A 10,795-nucleotide genomic window follows, 5' to 3' on the forward strand; every position below is an offset into this window, starting at 1 on the left:
GTTATCGCTGGTTCCTGTGTTTGCTTCCACCTCAGCCCACACTGCAGCAGCACCTGGGGAGATTCTTTGGGTTTAAGATCTGAGCTGTGTGAGGGGTTTGCTCCCAGAGCTACTCAGAGCTGAGCTGTGCTCTGAAAATCTGGGGTTTTATTGCCTTCAGAAAGCCCAGAGTGAGTCACAGGAGGAATCAAAAGGTAAATTCAACTTACACACACACAGTCCTGTGGTTCTCCTACAGCAGGGGAAGCTTCTTGAGAAACAAGGAGAAGTTTTTTCCTTTAAAACTCCAACCACAACACGAGGGGGGGCGGGATTTTTCTCCTCACTGAGTTCATCTACAAACTCATTATGTTAATTCTAATTTAAAGACAAAGTTCAGAACAACAGCAGCTCCTTCAAGTCACTCATAACACACTCAGCCCTCCCATTACAAACCAGTTGAAGGCACACACAGAAACTTCTTTGTCTATTAAATTTTCCAAGCACAGCCCCAACCCCAGCGTGGAGCACTGCTAGAAATCAGGATCAAAGAGAAACACCCTCCCCTCCCCACAAACCTTCTCCTGCATCCCTACAACCCAGAAGTCCCAGTTTCCAGCTGGAAAAAAAGAAATAAACCTGAGATTTGTGAGAGATACCGCGTGCACCCTAAATGTGTGTCTCTGCAGCAGCATTTTTGAAGGAAAGATGGAGTTATTTAGGGAAATATTTCTCTTATGGGGCTTCACAAGCAGTGCCACTTTCCACCCAGCAATTACAACTGGATATTTGTGCCACACAGCCAAGGGTTTTTTTTCAAATCAGGCAATTTTATCCCTTCTCCACAAGGAAAACTGATGTTCTCCCAGGCCAGGGAAAAAGGGGCTTTTCAAGCCTGAGTCTCAGGTTTCAGCAGAGCCAGCATTTAATATCAAACTTCACATCTTGTAAGAGGCAGCCAAAAAATCCCCCAGACCAGGGATTTTCCACTACTCTGGAAGCGGTGGAAAATCCGGAATTTCTGTGAAAAGCCACATTGAAAAAATAATTATCCCTCTAAAACAGAAAAAGAAAAGCAGGAACAGCAGAATTAAAGAGGTGGCTTTCCACAGAGATTGTTCCTGCCATCCCTGTGACCAATGGAGGCAGGGACAGGTCTGCCACGCTGGTTACATTCCTCCAGGGGGATGAAAAAATTATTTGTTTTTGATTGGGTCTATGCAGAACATTTGCATCTTGTTACCGCTGATATTTTAGCCTTAAAAGTTCTCAGACATTCCTCCAGGGCTTATCTTAAGCACATTTTTATTAAGTTCCCTTCTCTAAAAAAAACAAGCTCCACTGAGTTTTGACACGCGCTGCCTTTGACAATGATAATCTTTGTCCTTCCCAGCTGCAGCAAATTTAAGATAATCTCTTTTCCAAGTGGACTTTATTAATCTTGCCAGTGAAATACCATCCTGAGGTAAAACAATTATTTCCAGTTCAACCCTTAGTACCAGCTAAGCCGGTGCTGGAAAAGACAACCAACATCTGGCAGACTCAATATCTGCAGCAATTAAGAGTAATCGTGGAACCATAAATATACAAATCTGTGCTGGGGCTGGGCTCGGGGACAGCCACCGAGGGAGGGAACGGCTGCAGCCAGCTGGGCGGGCCACACGCAGGGACACTGGCACTGGGACACGGCCACTGGCACTGGGGCACTGTCATTGTCACAACTGCGCTGCCACTGGGACACTGCCATTGTCACTGTCACTGGGGCACTGCCACTGGGACACTGTCCTTGTCACACCTGCACTGCCACTGCCACTGGGGCACTGTCATTGTCACACCTGCACTGCCGCTGTCACCGTCACAGGGGTACTGCCACTGCCACTGTCACACCTGCAATGCCACCGTCATACAGGTACTGTCACACCATTGTCACTGGGGCACTGCCACTTTCACAGCAGTACTGTCACTGTCACACCTGCGGTGCCACTGTCACAGGGGCACTGTCACACCTGCACTGTCACTGCCACTGGGGCACTGTCATTGTCACACCTGCACTGCCACTGTCACTGGGGCACTGTCACTGTCACAGATGCACCGCCACTCTCACAGCAGCACCATCACTGTCACATCTACACTGCCACTGTCACCATCACAGCAGAACTGTCACTGTCACACCTGCACAGCCACTGTCACCATCACAGCAGCACCATCACTGTCACACCTGCACTGCCACTGTCACCATCACAGCAGAACGTACGTCACACCTGCACGCACTGTCACCATCACAGCACTTCACTGTCACACCTGCACTGCACTACCATCACAATTACTTACCTGCACGCACTGTCACCATCACAGCAGCACCATCACTGTCACACCTGCACAGCCACTGTCACCAACACAGCAGGACTGCCACTGTCACACCTGCACTGCCACTGTCACCATCACAGCAGAACTGTCACTGTCACACCTGCACTGCCACTGTCACCATCACAGCAGAACTATCACTGTCACACCTGCACAGCCACTGTCACCATCACAGCAGCACCATCACTGTCACACCTGCACAGCCACTGTCACCAACACAGCAGGACTGCCACTGTCACACCTGCACTGCCGTTGTCACCATCACAGCAGGACTGCCACTGTCACACCTGCACAGCCACTGTCACCAACACAGCAGCACCGTCACTGTCACACCTGCACTGCCACTGTCACATCTACACTGCCACTGTCACCATCACAGCAGAACTGTCACTGTCACACCTGCACAGCCACTGTCACCAACACAGCAGCACCATCACTGTCACACCTGCACTGCCACTGTCACCATCACAGCAGCACTGTCACACCTGCGCTGCCACTGTCACCATCACAGCAGCACCATCACTGTCACACCTGCACTGCCGCTGTCACCATCACAGCAGCACCGTCACTGTCACACCTGCGCTGCCGCTGTCACCATCACAGCAGCACTGTCACACCTGCACTGCTGCTGTCACCACCACCATCAGAGCAGCACCACCACTGCCACACCTGCACTGTCACCGTCACAGCACCATCATCACTGTCACCGTCACAGCACCACCGCCACTGTCACTGTCCCCACGCTCTCTCGGACGGTGACAGCTCAGCCCAGGGAGCCGGGGTGGGGACAGTCCCGGCCACCACCGCCACACCTCGCACGTGTCACAGCAGAGCCCCCTCGGTCAGTGATTAACAAGAATTAACTAATTGAGGCGAGAATCCCGCTGTTCTCCCCAGAGCCCTCCCTGCGGTGCCCCGGGGCTGTTGAGGCTCCCGAGTGTCCCAAAATGGGGACAGAGATCCCCAAAGGAGCCGGGCCAGGGCTGGGCTCGCCCCGGCCGCTCCCCCAAAGCAGATAAAGATAAAAGCAGATAAAGATAAAAGCAGATTTTTCTCCTGAGTAACCTGAGGGGACCAGCCCCAAACGCAGGGATACAGAGCCTGGATCCCAGCCCTGCTCCTGGAGGAGCCGCTCTGCTCGGGCTCACCCCCGAGCACCTGAAGCACCACGGCTGATTATTATCATTATCATTATTATTATTACCATTATTAGTATTCTGCCTAGAAAAAAAAAATCACTTCACCTGAGTGTTTTAAATTTAAAAATGTTACTCTGCTCCGTTTGCAATTAGCTGTCCCTGAATGTGTTTTTTATTGAGCTGCTTCGACTGCAAAAGTGCAATTTTGCAAAAACGCAATTTTGTTTTTTCCTGCTAAAAGGGTAACAAGAGGTAAAAAATGACAAAAGATCTGATAGATAAACAATAAATTATCTGATTTGGAGTCAGATCTATGTCCAAAAGCTCTTCTAAATGCAAGCATAGCTGGAAAAAAATAAAGAAAATTAATCTAACTTCATTTTTCCTCTAAAACTCCTCCAGTTGTTGACTCCCTCACTGAAGTCATAATCTGGTGTAAAATCATGATTGATCATTACTAAAAAAAATATGAGATTAAGGCAGCACAATAAGTAGAAAATGTGCAAATTTATACATCATTTGAGAAAAATATCATCACCTGGAGGAAAAAGCAAAATCAGTTGTGGACTGAAATATCTGCTGGGTTCCTCATTTTGCTTCAGATACAAACAAAAGCCAGGGTAAAATATGATCAGTGTGCTCGACTGACAATGCCCTCTCCGAGCTCCAGTTTGTGGTGTTACAACGTCCAAGGAAAATTATTTGAGGGGAGGGAACAAAGAAATTCACCAAATTTCCCCCAAATGAAGCCACTGCTAATCCCAGAAACTGCACAGGCAGAATTCCATTGGCAAGAACATCCTGGATGATTCAATGGCAAGAACATCCCATTATTTCACAGCAGCAAGGCTGCTTTTCCTTTAAAAGAAAGGAAACAAAAGGGGTTATTTCCCTTCTGGGTTGCACCCCTGCCTTTCCCAGTTCCCAGGTGGGACATCAACAACACCAGAGACATCCCAGGTGAGCTGCACACCCAGCACTGCCCTTCCATCCCCTGCCTGGCTTTTCCTCACAGCCAAATACTTCAAGCCACAAACATTTGGTAGCCACAACCTCCTGGACCAAGTGGCCACCCTGGAAAGGGGGAAAAGGCTCCCTCGCCCCAGGAGATAAATGGAATTATCACTGTCTGCTTAAGGCTGTTTGGCTATGGGCTGGTGGCTCCACAAAGGCTGTGGGCTCTGCTGGCTCTCAGACTGAGCAATAAAAAGTTCTTTTCCTTTTCCTTCCTTCTTTCCCTGGTCACACACCTGGGCTGGGAGCCTGTGCTGGTGCCCAGCGCTCCATAAACCCCAAGAGCCCCAGCAGGAGAGAGGCACAAGGCTCCTTCTGTTCCACCTGGAGCTCTTTGGGCTCCCTAAATAAACCCAGAGCATCCAAGGGATCCCAGCAGGGTGAGGGAACCCCAACGAGGGCATTTAGAGCTGGCACACACACACAGAGGTGCCAGGGCAGCCCAGCCCTGCAGGGCGGCCGACAAAGCCTGCAGCACCCAGAGCCCAGGGCATGGAGCCCAGGAGGAATTCTCACAGCTCAGTCCTGCTCCCTGAGCTCGCCCAAGGCAGCTCAAGCCCCAGAGGAAAAAGCCAAACCCCCAAAACCAAGGGTGTGCTGTCCATGTGGCACCGAAGGTCACAGAACAGTGACCAACTCCAGTTCCAGAGAAACGAGCATGCATCAAACCCACACTGCAGACACAACACCACCAACGTGCGATGGAACGTGTTGATACCTGTTAATTACTTCTATTTTCCCCACAAGGAAAACACCTTTCAAGGGCAAGAATAAGATCTGAGGTTCCCCTTTGCTCTGCTGAATTCATCTGGTTTATGCAACCCCCGAGTGTGCAAGAACACAGACTGAGGGGAAAACGTGCTTTACACAAGTGAGTAAAAGCAGAAAAATCAACTTCGTATCAGCAGAAAGGCTGAACCTCAAGGCCCACAAGTCCCCTCTTCCTCCAGAAGCAGGAATAAATCAAATATCCACGGAAAAAGGAGAAGCAGCCCCCAGTTTTGGTGACACAACCCACACCCCACATGCTGTGGGATCCCCTTTCCCCGTCCAGCATCACTTTTTGTGCTCCCTGCTCCTCCCATTCCTCGGGACCGGCCACAGAAACCAAAACCAGCCCGAGCCACCACGGCAGCCACGACTGCGGGCTGGGAAACGGAGAGCAGCTCCTTTCTCCAGCCACAGCAGGGACACAGCACCCGAGGCACCGGCCAGGGAGCCGCTGGGCACCAAACCCGCCCAGGAAATGTCCGTGAGCTGATTCCAGGTTGTTACAAAAGCTGACCCGAGTGTGCAGGGAGCTCACTGCAGTCTGCAAAGCCGGGCAGGAGGGACCCGGCCCCGCTCCGCAGGCCACGGAGCCGGGAAATAATGCGGGAAATAATGCGGGAAATGAGGACGGATAAGGGGGGTTCTGCAGGGAAAACCCCGGCCCTGTGAGCAGGAAATGCGTTTTGAGGCTAAAACCGCCCAAACTGCAGCCGGGAGAGCGCACGGCAGCCCCGAAGGACAGCAGCTCCTCAGACAATGCAGGAATCTCCTGCAGAAGCCCAAGTACATTTTTTTCCCCTCTGGCCTCCATCTCTGCCACACCGAACAGCGATCCACGGGAACGCCATCCGTCACCATTCCACCCCAACCCACAGGCCAGGGGACACCTCCAGACCCGCCGGCCTTACAAAGGCTTTTGTTTTGCCTAATTCCGAGCAACATCTCGGAGTGCAAACCCTGCCCTGCAGTATTTGCAACCCAAATATTGCAGCACTGAGCTAATTTCAGGGAGCTGGCACACACCAGCAGCGACTACTGGAGTAATCAGACCAAAAAAAAAAAAAATGAAGGCGAGCTAAATTTAGGAGTAACTATGCGATGCAATATTAATAACGGATTATTTCCCTTAAAAAAACCCAGATATATATATACGTATATCTATATATATATGTATATATTTTTTTTAAATTAAGCTGACAATGCCCCTTGCAAGATCCAGGCTCTCCATCCCCCCAGGAATGGATCTCACAGTTTTCTGGGTATCAAAGGAGGTTCAATCCCACCCCCCCCAGGAAAAAAAACGCTCCAGGACCCCGGGGCGCATCCCCGGCCCGCAGCGAGCCCCGGGCAGGGGGAGCCGGTGCCCGCTGTCCCCGGGCGCTCCCGGGGAGGGCTGGCCCCGTTTCCCCGCAGTGCAGCGCGGACCGCCCGCATCCCCCATCACTCACTTCCTCTTGTACTCGTCGCGCTCCCGCTTGACTTTGGCCAGCACGTTGTAGAGGGCGCGGATCTCGGGGGTGATGGTGTCGATCTGCACCCCGACGCCGTCCGGGTGCACCCAGGACACGCCGGGGCCCTGCACGGTCTCCAGGCCGCCGCCGCCGGTGCGCCGCACCTGGGTGTAGCTCCAGATGGTGCCGGGCAGGCGCCCGTAGTGCGGCGGCGACGGCAGCGGCCCGTGCCCGGGGCCCGGCGGCGGCACCAGCGGCGGGGTCCCGCCGTCCGTCTGCACCGCCTGGTCCCGGGAGAAGGTCTTGTAGCGCAGCCGGCGGTCGCGCTCGCTCTGCTGGGCCGCCAGCTGCTTCTCCAGCAGCCGGTTCCGCCGCTCCAGCTCGTGCACCTTGGCCAGGAAGCAGCGGAACCGCACGTTCAGCCCCTTGAGCAGGTGGATGTTGGAGCCCAGGTCGTTCCGCAGCGCCGCCGTCACCGGCGGGCCCCCCCCGGCCGCCGCGGGGCCGCCGCCGCCGGGGCCCAGCGGGCAGGAGGAGGCGGCGGCGGCAGCGGCGGCGGGGGGAGAAGGCGCGGGCCATCTCCCCCGAAGAGCAGCGAGTTCATGGCGGAGGGGCGGTGGCGGAGGGTCCGGCGGTGATGGACGGGCCGGTGGTGGCGGAGGGGCCGGCGGTGATGGACGGGCCGGCGGTCCCGGCGGTGCGGAGCGGCCGTGCCGGTGCCGTCGCTGTCTCTGCGGCCGCCGCCGCGCTCCGGGGGCTCTGAGGGCTCTGGGCGGGAGCGCGGGCGGGACCGGCCCCGCCTCCACCCAGCGCCGGGGCCGAGGCCCCGCCCATGCATCAAACCACGCCCTCTATTTGTATTACCACGCCCTGTCTCTCCATACGCAGCACGTCATTTACATAACCACGCCCCATTGTCGGATCTCTCTGCTGTTCCATAGTCACTCCCCTCATTTCCATAACAATGCGGCTCATTTGCATGGCCCCGCCCCGAGGTGCCGCAGCCGCTCCCTCCACGTGTCCGTGGGGTTCTGTGAATTCTGAGGATCCCGCGGGGTCCCCGCGTTGGCGGGCGAAGGTCCCTGAAGGAGCCCCGGGCCCGGCCCAGCCTCCCGGGACACCGCGGGGCCGGGGATCCGGACCGAACCCCGCGGGGCCGGGCGGGAGAGCGAGAGTGTTCCCCGGGCAGGAGAAGGGGTGCGGGGACACCGCAGCTCCTCCGGGAGGTGCCGGGGATGGAGGGAACCCGCAGGAGAAAATGCATCGGGAACGGGGCTGGCCGGGCAGGGGGGAACGGGTACCAATGGAAGGAGAGAAATGTTGGGTATCAGGCAGCAATATAATTTTGAATATTGGACACAATATAATTTTGGATATTGGACACAATACAATTGCGGCTGTCGGGCAGCCTGCGGGGTGGCAGAGCCTGGCACAGGGGCACACAGGAGCCGGGGCTGCCCCACAGGTGGCAGCGCTCGGGGCGGGCTGGGCAAGGCCTGGAGCAGCCGGGGGCTGGAATTGGAATTGTCCCTGTCCGTGGCAGGGTTGGGGACAGAAGATCTTTCAGGTCCATTCCAATCCCTCAGCGCTCTGTGATCCCACGGTTAGGTCAGATCAGACTGAATTATAAACCTTGGATTTTGTTATCCCACAGCAGAGCCCTGCCTAAGTGCTAAATAACGCTGATATTATAATAATTAAGTTATTAAATGAACATTTCCCAACTGCTGCTCACGGACCTCTGGGCAATCAAAGGATATTGTTTAATTGAACGATGGGATCATTGCTCTGCTGGCGATGATGCAAGGGAAACACGGGGACAGCTCAGTCAGGATGGTGGAAAGCTGCAGGAACACTGCTCACCCAAATGTCATTTCTGAAATAAAACCGTGGGACTTGCTGGTTGTATTTATATTTCTATTTTAATATATAATTTATTTCTATTTTAATATATAATTTTATATATTTGTATTTACCTTATATAATAATTTTTAATTTTTATTTTTAATCTATTTATTTATTATTTCTGCAGTTAGATGTATATTTCTATATTTTTGATAGATCTTATATATATTTATTTTTATTTTTAATATTTTAGATGTATTTTTAATTTTTGCATTTATATTTCTATACTTTGATATATCATATATATTTAGATATTTATTTTATATGTTTATATGTTTATATTTTTATTCTGAATTTATATTTCTATAATTTGAAAGGGTATTATATTTATATTTATATTTATATTTATATTTATATTTATATTTATATTTATATTTATATTTATATTTATATATGTATATGTACATGTATATGTATATGTATATGTTTATTTATAATTACATTTGTATTTATATTTATATTTATATTTATATCTATATCTATATTTATGTCTATATCTATATTTATAAATACTTTTATATTTATATTTGTATTTATATTTATATTTAATTTATATCTATATCTATATTTATGTCTATATCTATATTTATAAATACTTTTATATTTATATTTATATTTATTTATATTTATATTTATATTTATATTTATATTTATATTTATATTTTATATTTATATTTATATTTTAACCCCACTTGCTGAAACTCCAGCAGCACCTCCAGCCACGCTGAGCACCGAAACCAGGGCTCTTCAAAGGGCTCTGTTATTTAATGTGTCACTAACCTGTGTTTTGTCAGCACCTCCTGGAAAAAAAAAATAAATGTGCTGGGTGGATGTGCTTCATTAAGGGAGTGGCTCAAAGCAGCGCCTGAAGGATTTGTCTGTGCCCAGCACAAACCCTGGGCTGGCTTTGGGGGTTCCAGGAGCTCTGGGTGCCCCCAGGCAGGGCCAGGGCTCCATCCCAAACCCATCGTCCTGCCCAGGAATGTTCTCCTGCTCTGGGCTGCCTTGCAGAGCCACAGAAACACCCAGAAAAGGCAAAATTGGCTCAAACTGCCCGGATTGAGGGCACTGTTTGGGGCAGCAGCTGGCCAGGGGTGGGTTTGTCCAGATTTGGGAAATTCCACGGCTTGGAACCACCTGGGGATGGGATGGGATGGGATGGGATGGGATGGGATGGGATGGGATGGGATGGGATGGGATGGGATGGGATGAGCCTCAAGGTCCCTTCCAGCCCAAACTGGGCAGGATTTTCTGGATTTCCCTGGGTTTGGCACCTCGCTGGTGGTGCTGGAAGGAGCTGAGGGATTGCAGAGACCCATGGTCAGCAGCTGGGGAAATCCAGCTGAGTTTTGGTTTAATTTTTTATCATTTTTCCCCCTTCCTTTTATTTTTTATAACTTTTATCCTTTTTGTTTTAATTTTTTATCATTTTTTCCCTTGGGGAAGCACCCGAGGGGGGATAAACCAGGCAATGAAGGGTTTGGCTCCTGCCCCGTGATCTTGCAGCTCCCTGGATCCACCAGCACCCATCCCGAGGTCATTAAATCTAATTATTCCTTTACCTAATGAGCTCCAGCCCCTCCCTGGGACAGCCACGGTCACCCCCAGGGTCCCCCCGTGCTGTGGCCTCGCTGAATCCCCCTGAATTAATGACAGACATTAATTAATTCACCCTGGCAGGGGGAGATGGGAACGGCCACCCTGTGGCTGGGGATGTTCCTGCCAGGAGAGGGGAGAAATAAGGGAGCCCTGATTGTTGGGCCAGGCAGGAAAAGGGCCCTGGAAAGGGAAATGGGGCTGGTGCTGAGGGCAGCGACTCTCCATGGCAATGCCAACCATAATGACAACACACATTTGTTTGTTTGTTGGGGTTTTTGTTTGTTTGCTTGATGGCTTTGCTCCCACCCGCTTCACCCAAACTCAGGCTGGAGCAGGATTGGGGTATCCAGGCCCTTGCATTTGGTTTTGCACTCTTTTTTTCTGGTTTTGCACTCATTTTCTTTTCCCTTTGGCAGCTCCCTGTACTCCCCAACCTCGGGGACCGTTTTCAGAGCTGCTCTCTAAAAATGGGCTCCGATTTTTAGTGTGAATTTTCCTGGGGCTGGCTGCATCCTTTGAGGCTCTGTTAGTCTGGCACTCATGGAAAGTTATTTTTCCTTGGTAAAATCACCA

At 51.2% G+C, this 10,795-nt stretch overlaps 1 protein-coding gene across 1 annotated transcript in view; it reads right to left on the bottom strand.

Moving 5' to 3' along the window:
- Positions 1 to 7,455, bottom strand: part of IFFO2 (intermediate filament family orphan 2) — a 49,539-nt gene extending 42,084 nt beyond the window's left edge. The window contains 3 exon segments of the mRNA XM_030963814.1: positions 6,716 to 7,272; positions 7,274 to 7,303; positions 7,305 to 7,455. Coding sequence (XP_030819674.1) covers positions 6,716 to 7,272; positions 7,274 to 7,303; positions 7,305 to 7,322 — 605 coding nt within the window. The 5' untranslated portion in view covers positions 7,323 to 7,455.
- Between the last annotated feature and the right edge of the window lie 3,340 nt (positions 7,456 to 10,795).

Source organism: Camarhynchus parvulus, chromosome 21 (genome assembly GCF_901933205.1).
Source record: "Camarhynchus parvulus chromosome 21, STF_HiC, whole genome shotgun sequence".
NCBI lineage: Eukaryota > Metazoa > Chordata > Aves > Passeriformes > Thraupidae > Camarhynchus > Camarhynchus parvulus.